This window comes from Eptesicus fuscus, chromosome 15 (genome assembly GCF_027574615.1).
Source record: "Eptesicus fuscus isolate TK198812 chromosome 15, DD_ASM_mEF_20220401, whole genome shotgun sequence".
In the NCBI taxonomy this organism is placed as follows: domain Eukaryota; kingdom Metazoa; phylum Chordata; class Mammalia; order Chiroptera; family Vespertilionidae; genus Eptesicus; species Eptesicus fuscus.
Window position 1 is genome coordinate 76,119,298 of NC_072487.1, and position 24,992 is coordinate 76,144,289.

Consider the following 24,992-nt stretch of genomic DNA (forward strand, 5'->3'; position numbering starts at 1 on the left):
GGCGAGTTCCCGAGGGTCATCGTCCCGGCCCCCGCGGTCCAGTGAGGACACTGCGGGTCCGCTCCACCGAGCGAAAGGACTTAGGGAGAATCTTGTGACGCATAAGCGTGGGCCCTTCGTACCGGCCGGGAGGCGGCCTCCCCCGCGCAGCCCCTGCAGCATCTGCAGCATCTGCAGCCCTTGCAGCCCCTGCGGCGCCCGCCCAGTGCGCACGCGCACCGCCCTCGCCCAGTGCGCACGCGCGTCGCTTCCCGACGGCCCCCGCAGGCGCGGCGAATCGAGCGTCGAGCAGGGCGGTGGGCGGTGTTGAGTGCCGAGCGGCCTCGCCCCGCCCCGCGCGTGCGCCTCAGGAGCCCCTCCAGGTCCGCACCCCCTGGCTGGTCCCAGGCGCGGCCGGGCCGGGGGAACTGCTCTCCCGGGACCGAAAGGAAGGTGAGTACGTGTGCGGCCCCGGGGACGCGAGCTCAGTCTAGGGACCCGGAGAGTCAGCGCAGGAGGCGCGTGCGCGGCCCGCGGGCGAGCTGGGGCCCGGGGTCGGGTGCCGTCGAACGGGGGGGTGGACGCCCGGGAAAGAAGGGGACACCGGGTAAGGGAAACATTTGGTGACTAGTGCAGCCTGCGGGAGAGAAGGGGGGCGCCCGGGGTGAGGAGCGGGGGCGTCCAGGGCAGACGTACCTTCGAGGAGTGGCGGTCCAGGAGGGTGAAGCCCCCGGTGAGAAAGGGGGCGCCAGGGGCTGGTGCTGCGCCAGGAGGGGAGGGGAGGAGGCGCGTGGGGCAGAGGAGGCCCTGAGGTTCAGAAGGGGGAGGTCACCGGCCACCATGCCCAGCGGGGAGGGCGGGAAAGCCGCCTCATTCATTCACGCGTCCTCCCCGCCCCGCAAAGTGCTCGGCAGGTGTTGCGTGAATGAGTCTTCAGTCTTGAGGCTCCTGAACTCCCACCTGGGGTGACTGCGGGTGCCTCCCACAGTGCGGGGCTCGTCACAGCCTCCGGGGCCTTCCTGGTTGTCACCCCTGTTCTCTCTCTTTAGGTCTTTTCCAGGCACTGCTCCCGGTTGCTTTTCTACAAGATGTGGGGGTTTTTGCAGCGCCCCGTAGTGGTGACCGCGGATGTCAACTTGACCGTCGTGGCTCTGACTGCGGTGGGGCTGCTGAGCCGGCTGTGGCGCCTCACCTACCCCCGGGCCGTGGTGTAAGCCAAACTGTGGTTCAGGCGACAGCAAGTGTCTCTTCAGCAGCACGAACGGGACAGGGAAGCGCGGGGCTTCTTGGCGCTGGGGTTGGGCAGCTCGAGGAGCGGCGGGTTTGTCCCCGGGAAACCCCTGCAGAGCCCCCTGGCCCGGCGTTGCCCGTTGGCCTGGGGCAGGCGCAGAAGCCTCAGGGGACCATTTGAGACCTGGAGGCTGGCGGGCAGGAGGCTGAGGAATGTGGAAGTGGGTCCTCATTGACCTTAGAGGTGCTCTGTTATAATGGGAAACGGTCCCTTTTATTGTTGAAGGGCTATTTGCTGTCTAACACATGTGTTCTTCTTCGTTTAACTTTTTATTATGGAAAGCATCAAACATATACAAATACGGGGAAAAAGCATGATGACCCCCTCACCCCTGTATTCATCACCCAGCTTCAACAGTTACCAACTCACGGGTGGGGGCCAGCGGGCGCGCCCCAATCGGCCAACCTGGCAGGTTGGCCAGCCGGCCCCGCCTCCTGGTCGAACTCCAGGTTGAGGGGACAATTTGCATTATTAGCCTTTTATTATATAAGATAGCCACCCCCTCCCTGCAGTGGATTTTTGGAAGCAAATCACAGACATATTTTATTCATAAGTAATTCAGTGGACTTGTGTCTCTTAAAGATCCAGATTCTTAATAAAACCCAAGACCACAGTAGCATCATCACACCTCAGAAAATGGACGGCGATTCCTTCGTGTCATCACCTGAAAGCGTTTTGTCACAGTTGGTTCCTACGTGGAGCTGGTGGACAAGGGGGTTCGCCTCGGGTCCGCGGGGCCTTTCAGGGGCTGGCTAACGGCACACCCCTAAGTCCAAAGCGAGGGAGAGAAGCAGAACCGGTGTCCGGGGAAGGCTGGTGTACACGTGCCTTCCTGCCTGGGGACCCGCCGTGGTTGGGGCGGAGACCTGACCCCTGCCGATCGCTCCCTGAAGCCGTTTGGAGACGTTTGTTCCGGTGCCTTGCTGCGGCTCGGGCTTACGGTGAAGGGCGGTGTGGCTTTGTTTTTCAGTTTCGATGAAGTGTATTACGGGCAGTACCTCTCCTTCTACATGAAGCGGGTCTTCTTTTTGGATGCCAGCGGCCCGCCCTTTGGCCACATGCTGCTGGCCTTGGGAGGTAGGAGCCCTTCAAGGGTTAGAGGAGGGCCCGGCCGGCGGGGCTCAGGGGTTGAGCGCCGACCTGTGAACCAGGAGGTCACAGTTCGATTCCCAGTCAGGGCACATGCCTGGGTTGTGGGCTTAATCCCCGGTCGGGGGTGTGCAGGAGGCAAGCCGATCAATGAGTCTCTCATCATTGATGTTTCTATCTCTCGCTCCTCCCTTCCTCTCTGAAATCAACAAAAAAATATATATTTTTTTAAAAGTTATATGCGAACTTTCTTGAGGGCAGAAGTCATGTCTTATTATTTACTTACTATTGTTTGCTATTGGCTGCCACTGTTTGGCACTCCTGAAATATTGCTGAACGGATCGTTACTGATCCATCCTGTTACAGGTTATTTGGGAGGATTCGACGGCAACTTTCTGTGGAACAGAATTGGAGCAGGTACGTGCGCATTTTCACTGCCCTTGCTAATCTGCACGTATTAGAATGGGGAGCTAGTGGCCTTCATAGGAATGAACAGCTGTGGTTTATTAATGTGAGTCCAGGGTGTGATCAATTGTTTGGGTACAGGTGACAGACTTTCAAAAAACCTGGTAAACATCTAGTGTTTAGTTTCAATGATTACTCTATTTCTCTTTTGGATGTATAAATCGTGTGTGTTGCCACAATGACTTAAGACAGTGGTCGGCAAACCGCGGCTCGCGAGCCACATGCGGCTCTTTGGCCCCTTGAGTGTTCTAACGCCACTTCTTCAAAATAGACTCGCCCAGGCCGAAACCCGACTTCTGCGCATGGGCCACGAGGTTTCAATCACTGTACGTGCGCGCCCGCACGTGGTATTTGATGGAAGAGCCACACTCAAGGGGCCAAAGAGCCGTATGTGGCTCGCGAGCCGCGGTTTGCCGACCACTGACTTAGGAGATAGGTGGGGTAAATGTATAAATAGGAAAAGCACGGACTAATTTCAGATCCTTAGTCTCATTCCTGTGTGCCATTGACCGTACTGAGCGCATCTCAAAGGCGTGCTCGCACGTCAGTTCCCGATGAGGCCCCAGTTTGTGAACGTTCGTGCTGGAGTCTATGAGGGTGAAACTCCGTGTGCAAACGCTGTGGCCCCGAGACCCCTGCGAGGTCCCACAGGCTCCGGTGCACTCAGCTCGGCTGTGGTTGCGTTCCAGAATACAGCAGCAACGTGCCCGTGTGGTCCCTGCGCCTGCTGCCGGCCCTCGCGGGCGCCCTGTCGGTGCCGATGGCCTACCAGATCCTGTGGGAGCTCCGGTTTTCTCACTGCGCCGCCATGGGAGCCGCCCTGCTCATGCTCATCGGTGAGACCTGGGCCTCGGCCGGCTTTGGCTGGTGCAGGAGGAGCCACGGGTGGGCCTTGGCTACGCTTCAGCCTGGGGCCCCGGAGAGCTCGGAGTTTAGTAGACGTGCCCCCCTCAGCAGCTTCTGCTCAGAGGATGGAAGGAGGCTCAGGCAGCTGGTCCACGTTTGTCTCTGGGGTCACCCTGCTCTCAGGCTGGGGCTATGGAGGTGGGTGGCCAGACCACGTTGTGGAGGTGGGGCCGTATGAATTAGGGCTGTCCGGATAGGTGCCCGGGTAACGGTGAGCACCTCACCTGCACCCACGTCTGCCACTCCCTGATGGCCTGCCTTGTTCCACCAGCTCCAGGCCCCACCCGTGGCGATGGCAGAGGTTAGTGGGTAGTCCTCAGAAAGGGCCTTTCAGCCGGGTCTCCAAACAAAGGAAATGAGCTCACGTGCAAAGTCAGACCATCCAATAGAGAAAACGGAGGCCCTTTGCCAACATCAGGCCATAGCACGCACGGCGCCCACAGAGCTGGTGTTTCTTCTGCAAATGAGAAAGAGAGAGGCTCAGAGGGGCTCAGTGACACGGTCTCAGGGTGTGACTCCCCCCAAGAACTTGCCCTCGCGGCTGCGGAGACTCCCCGATGCTGAGCGTCCGCGTCCCGCTCTGGGCGGCTGGGAGGTTTGCTTTGTGGGTGCCTCACCTTCACGCCGTGGCCTCCTTCCAACCCCCCCCCCCGCCCCCCGCAGAGAACGCGCTGGTCACGCAGGCCAGGCTCATGCTCCTGGAATCGCTGCTGATCTTCTTCAACCTGCTGGCCGTGCTGTCCTACCTGAAGTTCTCCAACTGCCGGCACAGGTACGGCCGGGGCCTGCCCGCTCCTTAACGGGAAAGAGGAGGCTGGGCCTTTTCGTTCCGGGGGCGCCGCTGGCTGTCTGCAGCCACCAGGCCGGCCCTCAGCTCATGGCTTCATAAATACCTCCTCGTTTTTCTGTAACTTAAACTAACCGGAGAAATGCTCTGGCCAGAAAGAACTCGTGGGAACGATGATGGGAGAAGGGGGTCCATTTTCTGTGTCTCTGAAGCTCGGTCCAGGCAGCCACCCTGGGGATCTCGGAGACCCGTTCGCAGCTCTGCCTCCGCCCCGCCCACAGGCCCTTCTCCCCCGGCTGGTGGCTGTGGCTGACGCTGACCGGAGTGGCCTGCTCCTGCGCCGTCGGGTGAGTCCGGCCGGTCTGAGGCAGCGCCTGCGCCCTCCTCGCCTCTGTCTCATTTTAACTCGCCCTCCGTCCGTCTCTCCAGCATCAAGTACATGGGCGTTTTCACGTACTTGCTGGTGCTCGGAGTCGCCGCCGTCCACACCTGGCACCTGATCGGAGACCGGGCTCTGTCACATGTAGGGGAGCCTGCCGCGTGGGTGCGCGGGGTGGGCTGGGGTGTTTGGTGGACGGGCGTCAGGAGGGCGCAGGAGCTGGAGCCTGCGTGCGAGGCGGTGTGCCCCCGTGTGCCCAGGTCTGTGTGCTGGGCCACGTGCTGGCCCGCACAGCGGCTCTGCTGGTCGTCCCGGCCGCGACGTACCTGCTGTTCTTCTACGTCCACTTGACGCTGCTCTGCCGCTCGGGGCCCCACGACCAGATCATGTCCAGCGCGTTCCAGGCCAGCCTGGAGGTGAGGGGAGGCCGTGGGGGGCTCGGGTCCTTCCACAGACACTGTCAGATGAGCCTCAGAGGGAGAGCCAGGGCGAGAGGGGAGGCTGCGCCGGCACTTCACACGGTCCGAGCGTCCCGAGGGCGCAGACGTGCGTGGAGGGGTAGCTCTCCTCGGGGTGACTGCCGTGTGGCCCCGAGACCCTGCGAGGTCCCACGGCTCCGGCGGGCATTAGGCTCAGAGGACAGATCAGCTCGGCCTCACGCACATGAACTTCGCAGAAACAGTAGATGTGCCAGTGGAGGGGCTTAGGGCTGTGGCCTGAGGTCACACCGACCTGCTGGGAATGCCGGAAAGCCGCTTCTCACCCGGACGCGACACAAGCCTGTCTCCACGGCGGGTCCGAGCTCAGGGAGCAGGTGGACAGCTTAGCGAGCGCGCCCGAGGCGGCGTGCAGTCAGTGGCTCTGATCAGTGTGACACCACGGAGCCGTGTCTCACGTAATCAGAACTGCCAGCTCCCAGCTGGGGGAGGGCTGTCCGGGGACCCCGTCTTACTTGCTCCCTTTGGCCTCTAGGGGGGGCTGGCGCGGATCACGCAAGGCCAGCCCCTGGAGGTGGCCTACGGCTCGCAGGTCACCCTGAAGAGCGCCTCGGGCAAGCCCGTGCCCTGCTGGCTCCACTCCCACCCGAGCACCTACCCGCTGAGGTGAGGAGGCCGCCGACTGGAAGTGAGAAGATGTTTGTCGTGTTTCTTCTGTTTCCAACTTTCACACGATGTGAGGAGGGTCGGGAGACAGAGGGAACTGAGCTCTTGGGTCTGACTGTCAGAGTCTTGGTATTTCTGTGTAAACCAGTGAGAGGGCTCGCTGGGCAGAGGGCCCGGCATGCCCGCGTGGCAGCCTCGGGACCCCACACTGGTCGCGTTCTGCCCGCCGTGCGTGCTGTGTAGGGTCCCGTGCTGCGGCCCCTCTTAGATTTAAACTTTGTTTTACCTTATTTCCCCTAAACACCAGGCTGGGTAGTTTGCGGAGCCCTGGGGAGAGGCCGATGGGGCCCCCCCCCCCGCCGCTGCCAGCCCGCTGCAGACCCGGTCTCTGTTGACCCTCCCATGCAGCTACGAGGACGGCCGGGGCAGCTCCCACCAGCAGCAGGTGACCTGTTACCCCTTCAAAGATGTCAACAACTGGTGGATCGTCAAGGACCCCGGGAGGTGCGTACAGGTCCTGGGCCTCCAGCCTGACCGCACCGAGGCCAGCAGGGCCCTCACCATCTGCTCCCACTCCTCCTGCCCGCCCTCACCCACCCACCTGCTCCCGCTCCTCCTGCCCGCCCTCACCCACCCACCTGCTCCCGCTCCTGCCCATCCTCACCCACTCACCTGTTCCCACTCCTCCTGCCCGCCCTCACCCACCTGCTCCCGCTCCTCCTGCCCGCCCTCACCCACTCACCTGCTCCCGCTCCTCCTGCCCGCCCTCACCCACCCACCTGCTCCCGCTCCTCCTGCCTGCCCTCACCCACTCACCTGCTCCCGCTCCTCCTGCCCGCCCTCACCCACCCACCTGCTCCCGCTCCTCCTGCCCTCACCCACTCACCTGCTCCCGCTCCTCCTGCCCGCCCTCACCCACCCACCTGCTCCCGCTCCTCCTGCCCATCCTCACCCACTCACCTGCTCCCACTCCTCCTGCCCGCCCTCACCCACTCACCTGCTCCCGCTCCTCCTGCCCGCCCTCACCCACCCACCTGCTCCCGCTCCTCCTGCCCATCCTCACCCACTCACCTGCTCCCACTCCTCCTGCCCGCCCTCACCCACTCACCTGCTCCCGCTCCTCCTGCCCGCCCTCACCCACCCACCTGCTCCCGCTCCTCCTGCCCGCCCTCACCCACCCACCTGCTCCCGCTCCTCCTGCCCGCCCTCACCCACCCACCTGCTCCCGCTCCTCCTGCCCGCCCTCACCCACCCACCTGCTCCCGCTCCTCCTGCCCGCCCTCACCCACTCACCTGCTCCCGCTCCTCCTGCCCGCCCTCACCCACCCACCTGCTCCCGCTCCTCCTGCCCGCCCTCACCCACCCACCTGCTCCCGCTCCTCTGCCCGCCCTCACCCACTCACCTGCTCCCGCTCCTCCTGCCCGCCCTCACCCACTCACCTGCTCCCGCTCCTGCCCATCCTCACCCACTCACCTGCTCCCGCTCCTCCTGCCCTCACCCACCCACCTGCTCCCGCTCCTCCTGCCCTCACCCACTCACCTGCTCCCGCTCCTCCTGCCCGCCCTCACCCACTCACCTGCTCCCACTCCTCCTGCCCGCCCTCACCCACCCACCTGCTCCCGCTCCTCCTGCCTTCACCCACTCACCTGCTCCCGCTCCTCCTGCCCGCCCTCACCCACTCACCTGCTCCCGCTCCTCCTGCCCGCCCTCACCCACCCACCTGCTCCCGCTCCTCCTGCCCGCCCTCACCCACCCACCTGCTCCCGCTCCTCCTGCCCGCCCTCACCCACTCACCTGCTCCCGCTCCTCCTGCCCGCCCTCACCCACCCACCTGCTCCCGCTCCTCCTGCCCGCCCTCACCCACTCACCTGCTCCCGCTCCTCCTGCCCGCCCTCACCCACCCACCTGCTCCCGCTCCTCCTGCCCGCCCTCACCCACCCACCTGCTCCCGCTCCTCCTGCCCGCCCTCACCCACCCACCTGCTCCCGCTCCTCCTGCCCGCCCTCACCCACCCACCTGCTCCCGCTCCTCCTGCCCTCACCCACTCACCTGCTCCCGCTCCTCCTGCCCGCCCTCACCCACCCACCTGCTCCCGCTCCTCTGCCCGCCCTCACCCACTCACCTGCTCCCGCTCCTCCTGCCCACCCTCACCCACTCACCTGTTCCCGCTCCTCCTGCCCGCCCTCACCCACTCACCTGCTCCCGCTCCTCCTGCCCATCCTCACCCACTCACCTGCTCCCGCTCCTCCTGCCCATCCTCACCCACTCACCTGCTCCCGCTCCTCCTGCCCATCCTCACCCACTCACCTGCTCCCGCTCCTCCTGCCCGCCCTCACCCACTCACCTGCTCCCGCTCCTCCTGCCCGCCCTCACCCACCCACCTGCTCCCGCTCCTCCTGCCCATCCTCACCCACTCACCTGCTCCCACTCCTCCTGCCCGCCCTCACCCACCCACCTGCTCCCGCTCCTCCTGCCCATCCTCACCCACTCACCTGCTCCCGCTCCTCCTGCCCGCCCTCACCCACTCACCTGCCCCTGCATGGCTAGAGCAGGGCGGCCTCCTGCCGTGGGCTTTGCGTCGCTGTCTGCCCCGCAGCCTGTAACAGTCCTGCCCAGCTGGCTCCTCCGTACTTGACCCTTGGAGGCCAGTTCCTCCGGAGGCTCCTCGACCACCTGCAGGGCTCCTCACGCTCCTTGTCACCGTCCCTGTGGCTTCGCCTCATCCATGGCCACTTGCTCATGGCTCGCTTGCTCACGGTTTTGGTTTGCACCTGCTGCAGTGACGTGGCGGCCTGTGTGCAGCCGTGCTCAGCACCAGCCCCGTGTCGGGGCCGGTGGCCGGAGCACCTTCCCCGGTGCGCACTGAGCAAGTCTGTGTGAGAGGAGGCGTTCTGAGCGGGCACCGCGGTGGTCGTAGGTAACACGGAGCGGCCCAGCATGCTTGGAAGCTTGGAAAGTGGCCATGGGTTTCAGAAACGAGTTCAGTAACACGGCTGTTTGCACGAACTCACCTGGAACAAGGGACGAACTGGTTGGGTGGCTGCACATTCCAAATGTCCCACTGGGAGCACCCAGAGCCCTCGACACGACAAGGTGACGTGCGGCTCCCGTTTCCCAGGCACCAGCTGGAGGTGAGCAGCCCGCCGAGGCCCGTGCGGCACGGGGACGTGGTGCAGCTGGTGCACGGCATGACCGGCCGCCGCCTCAACACGTGAGTCCAGCCGTCCCCCGCCTCCCAGGTTCCCGGCTGTGCTCACCTGTACTCCCTGCGGGGGGTGGGGGGGACCCCAGGGACGGCAGCTGAGGGGAGCAGAGGGAGGGAGATGGCTTTAGTGAGGGACCAGGTGAGGGGAGAGCAGCCGGGCTCGCGCGCCCAGGGTGCAGTGGGGCTCCATCGGTGGTGTCCCCGATGTGTCAGTGAGCCCCCAGGACTGGGACTGGGGTTCGGTGGGGTCAGGAGGGTTGGGACACGTTGGCTCTCAGCCCTGACCTAACTCGGCCTCTGAGGGTGCTGGGCCGCCCTCACTACACCACCATCCAGCGTCTCCAGGCGCCTCGCCGTACTTGCCCGTCAGCGTGGTCATCGCATCCCTGGGTCCAGCAGCTACGGGACCGCCGTCCCTTCGGCTGAGCTGGTCCTGTTTCTGAAAAGCGGCTTTTCCCCGTAAAGAAACGGTGAGCTGAGGAGTTCCCGTGGGCATGGTTTGGTGTTGCAGGCACGACGTGGCAGCCCCCCTGAACCCCCACGCGCAGGAGGTGTCCTGCTACATCGACTACAACATCTCCATGCCCGCCCAGAGCCTCTGGAGGCTGGTGAGTCCGCGGCCACGGCAGACGGGGTGACCGCCGCGGCACACGCACACTTTCCGACGGGACGTTGGAAACCGCCGTCCAGCCTGGTTCAGGTTCAGGGGTCACGGGGAAGGGACAGACCTCAGAGGTTGTGGGCGTTCTTACAGGGAGAGACTTCCACAGACCGTGGGTCTGGGCGCTGCTATCAGACGCATCGTTTACAGGCAGTTGGTAAACGCTCGCTGCCGGCCTCTGGCCCACGTGGTTCTGCCGGGAGGAGGTGCCTCCGACTTGGTCACTTAGTCGGCGTCAAGACCAGGTCACTGAACCCGGGGTCGGGGCTCCAGCACCCTCAGTCACCCAGGAGCCTCGGTCGGCCCTGGCCTGACAGGAACACCTGCCCTGTTGCAGGCTCTCCTGGGAGAGGCCTGCCCTCGGGGGAGTCCTGGGGCTGCCCCTTCCCAGGGCACTTGGGATAGTGGCCGCCTTCCTCCGAGCGACCAAGGCAACGTGGCCCTTTATACGACGAGCCTCGCTCTGCAGAGCTGCGGGCGGTGTCCTGGGAAAGGTGGCGGGGCACATCCTGGTGTCCTGGACATTGGCTGTCCAAGTTCAAGGGCGTGAGCTGAGTAATGGCACTGGGGCCGCCTCCCTGAGGCTCCTGTAGCGGCAGCTCCCGCTCAGCCCAGCGTGTTCAGTGGTGTGAGCTGCATGTCCAGCGCGATGGGTGTGGCTGGTGGCCCTCAGCAAGGCGGGGGCTGCGGAGGCTGGTTTCCATTTCTGTGCCCAGCAGCACCTGTCCTCCCCATTCACGTGCGACAGACGTCCCTGCGCCGTGATGTTCTCAGCACCTGCTTCGCCGGCCTCTCCCCTGGCGTTCCCGCCTCCATGGGAGTTGTTTGTGCCTGTTCCCTGACATCGGGAGCTGTCCCCCAGGATCCCACGCCCTCCGCTGCTGTCTCGTCGCTGAGGTCTCCTCGCTGATCCCTCTCCTCCTCCTCAGTCCCTGCCGGTGGCCCCATCAGCCCCACACGGAGGAGGGGGAGGCAGGCTGACCGCAGTGCGGCCGCTACCCCGCCTCACGGCGCCCTCGCGAGGCTACAGCAATGCCAAGTGCTCCTCAGGTGTTGGTTGTCTCCTACCCGATGTCAGGAGTCCCCGGGGACAGCCTTCAGGGACGGTCTCTAACCTCCATGGCTCCATCTTTGCATTTGGGCCGAGCTCAGCCCTGTGGGTGAGCAGCCATCCCAGAAGCGCAGGGCGGGACGTCTTTGGTCCCTGCCTGAAGGCTGAGCTGCTGCTGCCGGAGGCACTGTGCCCCCAGGGTCAGCCCGCTGGCCCCAGGATCAGCCCACTGCCCCCCCAGGATCAGCCCACTGGCCCCCAGGATCAGCCCACTGCCCCCCCAGGATCAGCCCGCTGGCCCCCAGGATCAGCCCGCTGCCCCCCCAGGATCAGCCCACTGCCCCCCCAGGATCAGCCCGCTGGCCCCCAGGATCAGCCCGCTGGCCCCCAGGATCAGCCCGCTGCCCCCCCAGGATCAGCCCGCTGGCCCCCCCAGGATCAGCACGCTGCCCCCCCAGGATCAGCCCGCTGCCCCCCCAGGATCAGCCCACTACCCCCCCAGGATCAGCACGCTGCCCCCCCAGGATCAGCCCACTGCCCCCCCAGGATCAGCCCGCTGGCCCCAGGATCAGCCCACTGCCCCCCCCGGTTCAGCCCGCTGGCCCCCCCGGATCAGCCCGCTGGCCCCCCAGGATCAGCCCGCTGCCCCCCCAGGATCAGCCCACTGCTCCCCCAGGATCAGCCCACTGCCCCCCCAGGATCAGCCCGCTGGCCCCAGGATCAGCCCGCTGGCCCCCCAGGATCAGCCCACTGCCCCCCCAGGATCAGCCCACTGCCCCCCCAGGATCAGCCCGCTGCCCCCCAGGATCAGCCCACTGCCCCCCCAGGATCAGCCCGCTGCCCCCCAGGATCAGCCCACTGCCCCCCCAGGATCAGCCCACTGCCCCCCCAGGATCAGCCCACTGCCCCCCCAGGATCAGCCCGCTGGCCCCCAGGATCAGCCCACTGCCCCCCCAGGATCAGCCCGCTGGCCCTCCGGATCAGCCCGCTGGCCCCCCAGGATCAGCCCGCTGGCCCCCCAGCACCAGCCATCATTTTCAGCGCGTGTGACTGGCCTCACCTTCCCGTTGAGGGAAGCCTGAGGGAATGTAACGGGAGATCTGCTCTTCTAGGACATTGTGAACCGAGAGTCGGACGCCGCGATCTGGAAGACCATCCTATCGGAGGTGCGCTTCGTGCACCTGAACACGTCCGCCGTCCTGAAGGTAAGGGCGCGCTGCCTGACCCGAGCCTGCACCTCGGCCCACAAATCTGCGCGGCCACCAGCCGAGCCAGCCCTTCCCCGGACAGTTGTGCCAAGTGGGTGCCGCTTCCACGGAAGGTGGGGTCTTTCTAAGTCCTCAGAACTGAGCCTTGGCATGAGGACCTCCTGGAGCCCCCCAGCCAGGCCCTGGCTCGCCCCTCACGCCCTCTTGTCCGCCTTCCAGCTGAGCGGGGCCCACCTCCCCGACTGGGGCTTTCGGCAGCTGGAGGTGGTTGGGGAGAAGCTGTCGCGGGGCTCCCACGAGAGCGCCGTGTGGACCGTGGAGGAGCACCGCTACGGCAGGAGTGAGTGCTGATCCCCGGGGACCGGTGAGAGCGGCCCAGCCCCCACACTCACACACACACCCCCTCCCATCCCGCTGAGGCTGCAGACACGGGGGGTCACCCTGCGGTCGACAGGCAGTGTGAGCCCAGCTTTCACGGGTCCAAAGACCCTCATTTGCCGGTAGTTTCTCGGGGAGCAGAAGGGGATGCCGCCAGTCGCCGTGGGGTTTGAAAGGCAGGGAAGCCGCTGGCGCCGAGCCCACCGCTGTGCGCAGCTCCCTGCCTTAGCGGCTCCTGTTCTTTCGGGCCTGTGCCCGCCAGGCCAGGAGCAGAAGGAGAGGGAGCTGGAGCTGCACTCACCGACTCACGCGGACGTCAGCAGGAACCTGAGCTTCATGGCCAGATTCTCGGAGCTGCAGGTGACGCGGAGCGGGAGGCGGGACGGGGGCTGTGGAGTCCTCGCCTCTCCCAGTCAGTTACCTGGGACCTGACGCAGTGGGAAAGGGGCGCGTCCCTCCCTCCGCCACCCAGCCACCCAGCATGCCACTCTGCCGGGCCCCAGTCAATACGATGGAGACCAGAAACACGGCCCCTGGTCTAGATGTGCCCTTAGACGACGTGGCTGGAGCCCCTGGGGCCGGCCACTTCCTGGCCACCGCAGGTTGGAATTCAGGTCTGCCGAGCCTGCCTGTCAGGCCGCCGCTGCCTCCGGCGCGTTCCGATGAACTGGAGGTGGCCCCCACGTGCAGCGCCCGGCCGCCTGACGGGCCTCTGGCTGTGTTGCAGTGGAGGATGCTGACGGTGAGGAGCGACGACTCGGAGCATAAGTACAGCTCCACGCCGCTGGACTGGGTCACCCTGGACACCAACATCGCCTACTGGCTGCACCCCAGGACCAGTGTGAGCAGAGCCGCTGTGGCCTTACCCCTCTGCTTCCCGCAGGGTCTGCTTGCTCCTGGGCTGCGGCGGGAGGAGGGCCCTTCTGCTCTGTGGGCGCACCGCGCCTCCCGTGTGCAGGCAGAGCTTCCTTCAGGCACCTGTTGTCGCTGCCCCAGTGCAGGCGGCAGAGCCTGCTCAGCCATCACTCCTGGGCTGACACGAGCTGCCGATGCTCACGTCCTCCCGGCCCAGAGCGCGGTCGAGCGGTCTCCGCAGAACGGCCCGGACGCGCCCTTAGCTCTGCGTTGCTCAGTGGGGGGCCCTCTGGGAGCAGCCTGCTGTTGAAAACAGTCCCGCTCCTCCTGGTTGTAGGGAAACCCCGCGCGTCCTAGAAAGGGCCTTGTCGGGAACAGGCCTGTGCCCTCAGGGTCTGGGGCTCCCCCTGGAGGCCGCACTGATGGCATCTCTGTCCTCTAGGCTCAGATCCACCTGCTGGGGAACGTGGTGATCTGGGCTTCCGCCGGCCTCGCCACCGCGCTGTACGCCCTGCTCTTCTGCTGGTACCTGCTCCGACGCCGGAGGCGTGTCTGTGAGCTCCCCGAGGGTGCGTGCACTGCTCCCCCGTTTCTCCTCCTCCTACTTCTGACCAGAGCTCAGCTCACCAGGAAGCTCTGCCTTTAGGTGGCATCTTCATTTCTGCATCCAGGGACATACATTATTTCTGTCTCCCCAGAGACAAAATGTTGCAGTTCAGCTCCCACGTGGCCTTCGGGGCTTCTCCAGGGAGGTGTGGGCACTGGGCAGGGGGTGCGGGCACTGGGCAGGGGGTGCGGGCACTGGGCAGGGGGTGCGGGCACTGGGCAGGGGGTGCTGGCACTGGGCAGGGGGCGCGGGCACTGGGCAGGGGGTGTAGGCACTGGATGGGGGGGTAGGCACTGGGCGGGGGGGTGTAGGCACTGGGCAGAGGGTGTAGGCACTGGGCAGGGGGTGCAGACACTGGGCAGGGGGTGTGGGCACTGGGCAGAGGGTGTAGGCACTGGGGAGGGGGTGCAGACACTGGGCAGGGGGTGCGGGCACTGGGCAGGGGGTGCGGGCACTGGGCAGGGGGGTGCGGGCACTGGGCAGGGGGCGCGGGCACTGGGCAGGGGGCGCGGGCACTGGGCAGGGGGCGCGGGCACTGGGCAGGGGGCGCGGGCACTGGGCAGGGGGTGCGGGCACTGGGCAGGGGGTGCGGGCACTGGGCAGGGGGTGCGGGCACTGGGCAGGGGGTGCGGGCACTGGGCAGGGGGCGCGGGCACTGGGCAGGGGGCGCGGGCACTGGGCAGGGGGCGCGGGCACTGGGCAGGGGGCGCGGGCACTGGGCAGGGGGCGCGGGCACTGGGCAGGGGGTGCGGGCACTGGGCGCGGGCACTGGGCAGGGGGCGCGGGCACTGGGCAGGGGGCGCGGGCACTGGGCAGGGGGTGCGGGCACTGGGCGCGGGCACTGGGCAGGGGGCGCGGGCACTGGGCAGGGGGTGCTGGCACTGGGCAGGGGGCGCGGGCACTGGGCAGGGGGTGCGGGCACTGGGCAGGGGGTGCGGGCACTGGGCAGGGGGTGCAGACACTGGGCAGGGGGTGCGGGCACTGGGCAGTGGGGTGCGGGCACTGGGCAGGCGGTGCGGGCACTGGGCAGGGGTGGCTGGTGAGCCCAGGGCGGAGCCACCATGGGCACCCAGTCGAGGGTCTGGCGTTTGCTAGTAACAGAAACCCACTGAGCACCATCTCCAAACAGAAAAGGCATGAGCCCCAGGGCAGGCAGGGCCCGAAGGCACCTCCCACCACGGGGCTCCGGGAGCTGGTCCCTCCTCCCCACTGGACGGGTCCCCTCAGCTCCCGGTGGAGACACAGGACCGTCACTAGCAGCAGAGGCGGGGCCTCCCCCACAGGCTGGTATTTCTCTAGGAGGGACAGTGAGGACCCAGCGGGGCGCTGCAGGGGTTCTGAGGACCAGCCTGTTCTTCCTCCAGCAATTGGGGGCGGGGGGGCGGGCGGTGTGTGAGGCATGGAGAGCTGAGCCTGCAGGTGACTTAGGGACAGTGAGCCCCGTCGGCCGTCAGCGCTGGCCTACGCCACCCTCCCCAGATTCCTGGCTGCGCTGGGTGCAGGCCGGGGCCCTGTGTGCCGGCGGCTGGGCGGTGAACTACCTCCCGTTCTTCCTGATGGAGAAGACGCTCTTCCTCTACCACTACCTGCCCGCACTCACCTTCCAGATCCTTCTGCTGCCCGTGGTTTTGCAGCACATCAGCGAGCACCTGTGCAGGTCTGAGCCGTGGAGCGCCCCCGAGGGCAGGGGCTCCTGTGCGGCCATCAGTGAGGGGAGGCTGAGGCCCTGGGTCGGAGGCACAGCCTTTGGGGTGGGAAAGGGGAAGTCGGCCTGTGGTCGAGAAGACCAGGAGGAAGGTGAGCAACGGGAACCGGGGGGGCGGGGGGGCTCTCGAACAGCCAGTGGTTATGGCCGGATTGCAGGGCGCAGAGGAGGGAGACCAGGAAGCTGTAACCGGAGCGGCCCGGGGCCGGGGAGTCTGGCAGCCTCGGAGGGCCGTGATACACGGGTTCACGTTCAGGTGGAGCAGAGGTCGGAGACCTGAGACGTAGGCCAGCGAGGAAGGTCATGCTGGGCGCCAGGCAGGCTGTGAGGGGGTGACGGGCGGGGTGACAGGAGGAAGAGGCCAGGTCGGGGACCACCAGGTGACAGGTGCTGCGTGCCGGCGGCCAGTGGGGAAGAGCCAGCCCCTCACACCCGCGCTCTGCTCTGGCGCCCACAGGTCCCAGCTCCACAGGAGCCTGTTCGGCGCCCTGGTGGTGGCGTGGTACTCCGCCGCCTGCCACGTGTTTAACGTGCTGCGCCCACTGACCTACGGGGACAAGTCGCTGTCACCCAGCGACCTCCAGGCCCTTCGCTGGAGAGAGAGCTGGGACATCCTGATCCGCAAACACTAGCAGGACCGGCACGAGACATCCGGGTCGGGACCGGGACACGCTCAGGGGGGCTGGCCAGGCCTGGCGGGCGCGCTCCTCTCGTTTCCTTCACCTGAAGCACTTCACTTTATGCGGGCGATAAAGAACACGCTGTGCCCACGAATCCCGGAGCCCTACACGGGACGTGTGTGTCGAGTGGCTCGTGCGGGACTTGGCGACAGAGGAGAGATGGCAGGGAGTGCGAGTGACGGGTGTTAGGGTCAGATCAGACGGGCCGGGCTTGCTAACAGACACGCCTGATCCTCCCTCCCGAACACCCACTGGCCCCGAGCTAGAGCCGTGAGGCCGGCCGGCCGGGGCCGCAGTCCCTGAGTGGAGACAGTAACCCTGTGTCAACCCTGTTGCTGACTAAATCGCAAGGTTGACGAGGAGCAGGCAGTCAAGGTGTCATCTGTTCCTTGTCCTGAACTCGCCTTTTGGTGTCATTAAAAAGGGGACATGCCCTTGCCACCTTGGTTCAGTGGACAGAGCGCCAGCTTGCGGACTGAAGGGTCCCAGGTTCAAGTCTGGCCAAGGGCACATGCCTGGGTTGCGGGCTCGATCCCCAGTAGGGGGCATGTAGGAGGCTGCCAATCAGTGATTCTCATCACAGATGTTTCTCTCCCCTCCTCTCTGAAATCAATAAATATATTTTTAAAAAATAATAAAAAGGGACCACTGGTGTTCATATTGGTTATTTATTGATTCTCTCCCCAAAGGGCACAACACGCTTGACACAACTGTCACAGTCACCAGCAGCTGGCCGCGGCTCAGCCCAGTCAGGAGTTGTGTGACCAGCTGCTACTCCATAGAAAGAACCCAGAGTGCCCCTCAGGTTAGCAGCGATGGGGCAGGACCCCTTTAACATGTGGCCACCACGTGGGGAGGGAGACGGCTGGCTTTGGGCCACAGCACTCGCTCATGCCTCCGGGTCCAGCATACTCCTTGGCTAGAGGTGGGGACAGCGCCCTGGGCTCAGGGTCCCCTGGTGGACACTCCCCAGCAGGGGCCGGGCAGGCTGGGGCGTCCCTGCTTCCTGTCTGGTGCTGGTTAAAAACACGCCTCCCCAAGGCTCCTTCCCCGCCCTGCCTGGAGCCCAGGCTGGGAGAAAGGAGGCATCTCTGGTCCTCACAGCAGCGTGTCCCAGGCTGGATCACACCCACTGCGGGTCACGAAACTGGTTACTAGCTCCCACTACATGGTGTTAGGAAACAAAACATGGGGTGGACAACATAAAAAGGGGGAGTATTTTCACACTTTCAGTCGCACACATGTGAGAACTGATCATACCAGAAAGACTCGCCGTGAGGCCACAGTCAGAACACTGAGCACGGTGTCCCAGCGTCCCTCCTCCTCCCACGGCGCTGGGGAGGCTGCCACTCGCCCTGTGGCACCTCTGTGACCTGGCCCTCCCACCCTCCTCACCACGAGGGAGCAGGTGCAGACACTGCCCCCACCCCATCCAACTGGGGGGACCACGCGTCCAGGGTCCAGGTCCTGAGGACACTCTGACTCTCACGCGGGCCGTCCCAGAGGCGGAGAGGAAGCAGCAGGTGTGTGGGGCAGGCGGGCACCTCCAGGGCCTGCGGGAGGCGCATGCCCACTCAGTGCGGCCTACTGCTGGACTCCAGGTGCGACCGCTTGCCGGGGGCCAGCACCCCAGGGTGGTCTGCGGGCTCAGGAAGCGTCCTCTTGCAGCTGCGCCCGTTGGCCCCTCCGCGGTGCCACTTGCAGATGTCCCCATTCAGGATGTCCTGGATGTGCTGCACAATCAGGTTGATGGCGACTGCGCAGAGACAGACAAGAGCGCGTCAGCCGCACGCGCCCTCCGCCCCCTCACTGACGTCTGTCCAGCACTGGGTCTCAGCAGACAGAAAACGCACGTCCAGGCCTGGGCACCGACTGGCTGGCTGGGTCAGCGAGCATTTCTGCTGCCCTGCAGCCTGGTTAAGACTCCCTGCTAACAGCGACCCCACCAGCAGCTTTCCCTGTGCTAACAGTGACCCCTCCGCCAGCTTTCTCTGTGCTAACAGTGACCCCTCCACCAGCTTTCTCTGTGCTAACAGTGACCCCTCCACCAGCTTTCTCTGTGCTAACAGTGACCCCTCCACCAGCTTTCTCTGTGCTAACAGTGACCCCTCCACCAGCTTTCTCTGTGCTAACAGTGACCCCACCAGCTTTCTCTGTGCTAACAGTGACCCCGCCACCAGCTTTCCCTGTGCTAACAGTGACCCCTCCACCAGTTTTCCCTGTGCTAACAGTGACCCCACCACCAGCTTTCTCTGTGCTAACAGTGACCCCGCCACCAGCTTTCTCTGTGCTAACAGTGACCCCACCAGCTTTTTCTGTGCTAACAGTGACCCCACCAGCTTTAGGAGGTGTAACTGACACATGATGCAACGCTGTCAGGGACCACGGGGTGGGACAGTGCCTGCCTCGGGGCTCTGGGCGGACAGGGGTCAGGCAGCCCATCAGGCCTGGTTCTTACCCATATTGTCAACTCCTCGAGGGATGATCACATCCGCATATTTCTTTGTCTGCAACACAAAAAGGAGGATCTTTAAGAACCTGCCACCCCCCACCCAAGGTGACATCCCGTAGCCCAGGGCACAGCTCCATGCAGTGGCAGAGGAGCAAGCCCTGGGGTGCCCGGGTCCCTGGGTCACAGGCAGGAGGGGTAGGGGCAGGGATGGGCAGTTATCGAGGAGGTGTGGTGGCCAGGCAGCCGGGAGAACTGGTATCTCCTGCGTCTCTGAAATGCTGTGCTCTGCTCGATGCTACAAAGTCTCCCGGACGGTCTGTGCTAACAGCTGAACCCACTGGGCCAAGTGAGGTGGCATCCTCCACCACCTGCTTCCTCTGCAAGAACCCAGGAGGAGTGGCGGGTGCGCAGGGCGCACGGCACACAGGAGCGGCCGCAGTGCAGCTGCCAACATGCCGGGCATCGCTGCCTCTCGCCAGCCCTGTGCAAGGGCGGGGTGGGGCTGCCGGGGACACACCTGCGTCAGGCGAAGCAGAGGGAGGGGAGGAGACAACGGTGTGGGCTCGGGACGGACCTATGAACCGTCGGGTGTCGGCGTGTGAATCTGGGCCAAGGAGACATGTTACAAGAGATGCGCCAGAGGCAGGAGGGGCAGCGGACCTGAGGTGGAGGCCAGCAAAGGGGGCAAGACAGCCCGTGCGTCAGGTGACGGGAAGCCCCCTGGGAACAGACGGCAGGCCCGAGGCCGGGAGCAGAGGGACTCGGGTCATCCTGCACAGGCAAGCCGATGACCTGGGTCAGGGCCTGAAGCAGGAGGGAGCTGGTGTGGCGACGGGGAGTGGCTTTTCTCGGCAGAGGGAGCAGCAAGGGCAGAGGAGGCCTGGAGAGCCGAGAACTCGCTGGGTAGCTGGGTACCAGCTAAATTCTCCATTTATAGATCAGACCCGGGCATCCCCCACCAGCTCCCACAGAACCAGGCATCGTGTCTCTGGAGGGAGAAAGCGCAGGCGTCCAAACAAGCGCCAGGCGGTACCGGCAGGCAGAACTCCTCGAAGGCTGGCTTGACGAAGGTGGTGTACTGGGTCAGGATCTGCTCCAGGTCCCTCCCGCGGTTCACGTCTCGGAGAACTGCAGCGACAGGAGCCCGGTGGCCGCCGTCAGACCCCGAAACGGCCGCCCAGCCTCCGCCAGGGGAAGGAGGCCGAGCGCGCCTTACCTCTCCTCGACAGCCTGACGTCGGAGTCCGTGTCCACAAAGAGGCGCAGGTGGAACATGTCCCGGATCTCCTGGCTGTAGAAGACCAGGATGCCCTCAAACAGGACCACGTCCGCCGGGTACACCACCGTGGTCTCCGGTAACCTGCGGGCGAGAGCAGGAGCGGCCCTGACTCCACCGAGGAAACATCACGGTGGGAGGGGGGGCTGCTGCGGGCGCCTGTACGCCCCGGAGCTGACGCCCTGCCTGCCTCCCGGGAACCACCTGCTCACCTGGAGTGGGTCACAAAGTCATAGGTTGGGACCTCGACAGTTTTGCCCTCCACGATGTTTTTCAGAGTCCTGTGCATCAAGTCATTGTCAAAAGCATCTGCAGGGATGGGACAAAAGGCAAGACAGTCCAGGCGTCCTGTGCTGGGACTGGGAGGCATCCTGTGCTGGGACTGGGGGGCGGGGGGGAGCGTCCTTGGCCACAGCTGATGCTGGTGGTACCGGGACCTCAGGAACACTTGGGCCGGCAGTGGCGTCTACAGCCTACATTTACAGAGCCCTCTGCAGTGCAGTACCCACAGGATGGCCCTGTCCTTGCTGACCCCAGGCAGTGCCACTGCCCAGGCTGCTGTCCCCGGGAAAGAATGAAGCTGGGAGTCAGCCGCAGAGCGGTCTTCGGGTCGTGGCAGGCAGGGCAGGCTGGCCTCCTCTGGCCATGACCCTCCCCAACCCCCCAATTGCCACCTGTTCCCCTGGCCCCGGACCAACCAGGAAACAAAGTTTCAGGCCCTGGGCTCTGCTTGCCGGCCTCTCAGGGACTCTGGCCCAGGCAGTGGGGAGGGAAAGACCCCAGTGGACAGTGGTGTGTGCAGAGGCCCCGGGGGAGGTGAGTGGACTCCCAAAGGCCCCTCCCGCTGGCTGGCTCCAACCAGGGCCCAGCGCCCACTCCACCTCGGGGTGTCTGGCCAATTGCATGGACCCACTCAGCGCTCCGCAGCCCTGGACCCCGTCCCCGGCCGCCCTCCCGCCCTCCGCCCGCTCAGGGCGGCAGATCTACCTGGGTGGTCGAAGTTGTACTGGCCCTTCAAGGCCTTGGCCTTCTGCTCCGCCGTCAGCACCTTGTAGAACCGGTCTTGGCTCAGGATGACCACCTTCCGCTGCCGGTGGTCCACTTCGTTCTGTCCCAGCAGCTCCATGATCTTCTCACACACCGTGGACTGGGGCGCAGACAGGGCCCCTGAGCCGCCTCCCCCAGGGCGCTTCCGGCTCTGGACGCGGACCCGCCCGCCCGCGCTGGGGCCCCATCCCTCCCGGCGCCCCGCCCCCGCCCCGCAGCCCGGGCTCGGGTCTCCTCCCCGCACGGAGACGGGCCCGGGTCGCGGTGCCGCGCAGGCCCCGCCGGGCCGCCCAGCCCCTTACCTTGCCGCTGGCGGTGCCGCCGCTCACCCCGATCAGGAAGGGCCGCTGGTGAGGCCGGTCCGCCTCGGGCGTGGCGCCCCCGCAGTCGTCGCCTCCAGGCGAAGCCATCTACAGCCCCGCCGGTCGGCATCGGGTTCCTCGCTGCGGTCTCCTCCCCAGACCAGCCGCCTCGACCGCCCCCTCGCTAAGGTCGGAGACGCCCCCTCGGAGCTCCACTTCCGGGGAGCGCGCCGCGAGCGGGCGCGCGCGGGGCATGGCGGGAGTTGTAGTCTGAGGCGGCCGGTAGCGCTCGCATGCTGGAGCCGACCCGGCCCTGCTCTTGGGCGGCTCTGCGTGCCCCTGTTTGCTGCAAAGTTACTTCCCGCACGTGGTGGGCAAATGTCATGGGATGGCCCATCGGGGAGAGTGTGCAAGGGGCCGTGGCCTCCTGAGCCTGTGGACCCGGACAGAGGGAAGCTGATGAAGGGGCAGCCCAGCCCGGCAGCATGCGAAAGCCACCCCCTAACTGAGAGGAACATACAGGGGCCCTGAAAACAGGAGGACCATTCACCCATTCACAGTGAGCCTGGCCTGGTTAGGGTTAGGGTTTTAGGGTTAGGGTTAGGTTTAGGGTTAGGGTTAGGGTTCTGTAATGTGGTTAGGGTTAGGTTTAGGGTTAGGGTTAGGGTTAGTGTTAGGATTAGTGTTTAGTGATAGGAATAGGGTTAGCTTTAGGCATAGGGTTAGGGTTAGAATCTTGGATCAGGGACTGGGGCACTTTTCTGTGTCTAGGGTGGCCCTTGTGCAAACCCCATGTGTTGACTCCCTGCATGTAACTGGGATCCCTAACCCTAACCCTATCTCTAACCCCAACCCTATTCCTAACCCCAACCCTAACCCTAACTCTAACCCTAACCCTAACCCTAATCCCATCCCTAACCCTAATCCTAATCCCATCCCTAACCCTAACCCTAATCCCATCCCTAACCCTAATCCTAATCCCATCCCTAACCCTAACTCTATCCCTATCCCTAACCCTAACCCTACCGGTAACTCTATCCCTAAACCTAATCCTAACCCTAAACCTAACCCTAACCCTAATCCTAGTTCCACTCCCTGTTACAAGATGTGACCCTAGCCCTAACCCTAACCCTAATCCTATCCCTATCCCCAACCCCTAACCCCTAATTCTTTACCCTAACCCCAACTCTATCCCTAACCCTTAACCCTAACCCTAACCCTAACCCTACCCCTAACCCTAACCCTTAACCCTAACCCTAACCCTAACCCTAGCCAGAATACAGAACTCTGAACCGAAGCTACGGTTTTTGTTTCGATAACGGGGGCAGGAAAGGGAAATGCAACCATATTCAACGATATCCAGGCACTGAAGGAAGAAGGTCCTCGCAGCCGGCGAGCGGTTGAAGCCACGCTGCCCATAAAGGGCCAGGACCAGATGGTGCCTTAGGGGTGGGAGTCAAAGCCACAGGCCCCCAAGCAGGGTCCTGGAACTGGTGCTCTGCATACAGCTGGCGCCTAAAAGGGACTGCCCTTCTGTGAGACCGGAGCCAACCAGCACCTGTGGCTCTGGGTAGGAAGAGAGTCGTCCCTAAGGCCGTGGCACCCTGGGTCGGACACGTGCAGAAACCCCACGCGGAGAAACTAACAAAGAATGGTGCAGAGCTGTCTCACCCAGGGCCCTGCGGAGCCCCCACCTTTACATCAGCTCCTGCTGACCATGACCTCCCCAAGAGAGCAGAGGCCCTGGGACAGCTGCCCCCAGAGCGGCCAACAGGCCCGCAAGGGGGTCAGAGAGGAAACACCGAAACACGGGTTTGGAAAGTGTTTGAGGACTAGAGGCCGGCTTGGATCAGTAGGGTCCCTAGGCCTGGCTGGCGATCAGGGCTGATTAGGGCCTCTGGCTTCGGGCCAGAGCCTTCTCTCCGGCTGCCGGCCTAGACCTTCCTTCGTTCTGCGCTGCCCCCTGGTGGTCAGCGCACGTCATGGCGAGCGATGGAACTCGCAGTCTCCGGTGGAACTCCCGCGGGGACACTGTGCCTATCAGCCTTTTATACACACAGAAGCGTCTCTAGCAGCGAAGACATGGCCCCTGAGAGCAGCACACAGTCCTGAGCTGGATTCTGCCGGGCACAGAGCTCTGTGAGAGGAGACAGTCTCGGGGCATGGGCCCATTCTTCTGGCTTTCCCCCGAGGGTGGCATTCTTTTCAAGTAAGAAGTTTTCACGGCCATTTGAAGAGAAAGCACATGGGTTAGAGGGCATAGTGACGGGGAAGACATTATGGAAAAAAAAATGTAGACTTTAAAGGCCAAATGGAAATTCAGCGACAAGGAGAGACAGCGCCGGGGAGTGCCCCTCAGGCCGGGTTTCCTGAGGGCTCCGTGTGCTGGGCATGTGCGTCCCGGGGCTGCACAGGTGAGGGCCGCTCAGGGCGCAGAGGTGGGCGCCGGGCCTGTGTCCCTGTGGGGCTGCCCGTGGCCGCCGGGCTGAGGCTCCCGTGGTTCCCTGCTGTGCGGTTCAACGCGCAGACTTGCTGGTTTTCCAAGTCCTTTGAGGAGGGCCCTTTGGCAGATAAATTCGGTTTCTGTTCAAACCACTTTCAAATACCCACCGAGTGCCGCTCCCGCGGGGGTCCTGCGGCCGTCGTCACGGCGCTGCCCTAATGGTGACTTGGTTTCCCTCATTCCTTCTAGGGCCGCCGGTGGGAATCGGGGACAGGGAGAGGGCAGAGGAAGAAAACGGGGCAGAGGAAGGCGTGTTGTGCTGGCAGATACCTCGCCCGCAGCGTGCAGCCCTGAGCGCAGCGGAGCTCCGACAACCGGAGGGCCCGGCCCGGGAGGAACCAAGGGCGGACCGGACCCCCCGCAGGAATGGATCAGACCTGCTCTCGCCGCTGACGCCTCTCTCGGCTCGGCCCGCCGGCACCAGGTGTCGGCAACACAATCTCTTTTCAGACCCGAGGGCCTCGCGTCACAGGCGCCGCCCGGCCACCCGGCCTTCCAGAAAGCACACCGACTGCGCGGGCCGGTGCGGGGCTCCGCGCTTCTCTTCTCCCGCGGCCGCGGGCCTTTCCGCGTCCCCTGCGCTCCCCCCGCAGCCCGGTCGCTGCCCGCCTCCCGCCCCCCGCCCGCCGAGCGCCGCTGCGAACCCCCCGCGACCTCCCTGCCGGCGGGCGGGGGGCGCACGGGAGCCACCTGTTGGCCGCGCACCGGCGGTCAATTATTAACCGGCGGCCGCGCTCCAGGAAACCCGAGCCGCGGCGAAAGCGGAGCCGGTCCGACGGCGGCGGGAGGCGCCGGGCGCCGGGAGCTGCGCCGCCCCGCTCGCCCCGCCGCCGGCCGCGCCATGGACGCAGGTGAGGGCGCGGGGACCCTGGGCGCGCTGAGCGCCCCCCCAGCCCGGGCTCCGTGGGTCCCCGCGGCGGGCGGCGGGCGGCCGGGCGGGGGGCTCTTTCTGCGGGACCCCAATCCGGCTCTGCCCGGGGACACCCCTCAGAATGTGGGTCGGGGGGCGGGGAGAGGCTCCGGGAGAGCTCAGGCAGTTTGCGCCAGGCCCCCTCCAGCTCTG

At 65.0% G+C, this 24,992-nt stretch overlaps 3 protein-coding genes across 3 annotated transcripts in view; 2 read left to right on the forward strand and 1 right to left on the reverse strand.

Moving 5' to 3' along the window:
• Positions 1-337: 337 nt before the first annotated feature.
• On the forward strand, positions 338-16,976 carry POMT1 (protein O-mannosyltransferase 1). The gene is made up of 20 exons (XM_054727026.1): positions 338-432; positions 1,029-1,189; positions 2,241-2,347; positions 2,726-2,776; positions 3,514-3,660; positions 4,394-4,502; positions 4,799-4,864; positions 4,947-5,040; positions 5,157-5,312; positions 5,869-5,999; positions 6,408-6,503; positions 9,119-9,211; positions 9,717-9,813; positions 12,030-12,122; positions 12,345-12,465; positions 12,766-12,863; positions 13,231-13,344; positions 13,801-13,927; positions 15,445-15,622; positions 16,128-16,976. The coding sequence occupies exons 2-20, from the start codon at positions 1,068-1,070 to the stop codon at positions 16,300-16,302; spliced, it is 2,175 nt and encodes a 724-aa protein (XP_054583001.1). The 5' UTR covers positions 338-432; positions 1,029-1,067; the 3' UTR covers positions 16,303-16,976.
• Positions 16,977-17,002: 26 nt separating this feature from the next.
• Positions 17,003-21,646, reverse strand: UCK1 (uridine-cytidine kinase 1). Its single transcript, XM_008152503.3, has 7 exons — positions 21,427-21,646; positions 21,065-21,224; positions 20,290-20,386; positions 20,019-20,161; positions 19,836-19,930; positions 18,809-18,857; positions 17,003-18,106 (listed from the first exon to the last, which is right to left on the reverse strand). Exons 1-7 carry the CDS (start codon positions 21,532-21,534, stop codon positions 17,925-17,927), a joined length of 834 nt encoding a protein of 277 aa, XP_008150725.1. The 5' UTR covers positions 21,535-21,646; the 3' UTR covers positions 17,003-17,924.
• A 3,076-nt stretch (positions 21,647-24,722) lies between these two features.
• Positions 24,723-24,992, forward strand: part of PRRT1B (proline rich transmembrane protein 1B) — a 6,391-nt gene continuing 6,121 nt past the window's right edge. The window contains exon 1 of the mRNA XM_054727574.1: positions 24,723-24,780. Coding sequence (XP_054583549.1) covers positions 24,771-24,780 — 10 coding nt within the window. The 5' untranslated portion in view covers positions 24,723-24,770. The remainder of the gene's footprint in view (positions 24,781-24,992) is intronic.

Bases quoted from the DNA above. Each gene is read 5' to 3' on its own strand.
- POMT1 (XM_054727026.1), top strand. From the start codon at position 1,068: ATGTGGGGGTTTTTGCAGCGCCCCGTAGTGGTGACCGCGGATGTCAAC. The intron at 1,190-2,240 runs GTAAGCCAAACT...TTTGTTTTTCAG, and splicing joins ACCTACCCCCGGGCCGTGGT to TTTCGATGAAGTGTATTACG. The intron at 9,814-12,029 runs GTGAGTCCGCGG...CTGCTCTTCTAG, and splicing joins CCCAGAGCCTCTGGAGGCTG to GACATTGTGAACCGAGAGTC.
- UCK1 (XM_008152503.3), bottom strand. From the start codon at position 21,534: ATGGCTTCGCCTGGAGGCGACGACTGCGGGGGCGCCACGCCCGAGGCG. The intron at 20,387-21,064 runs GTAGATCTGCCG...CCATCCCTGCAG, and splicing joins GTACAACTTCGACCACCCAG to ATGCTTTTGACAATGACTTG. The intron at 18,858-19,835 runs GTACCGCCTGGC...TTTGTGTTGCAG, and splicing joins TCGAGGAGTTCTGCCTGCCG to ACAAAGAAATATGCGGATGT.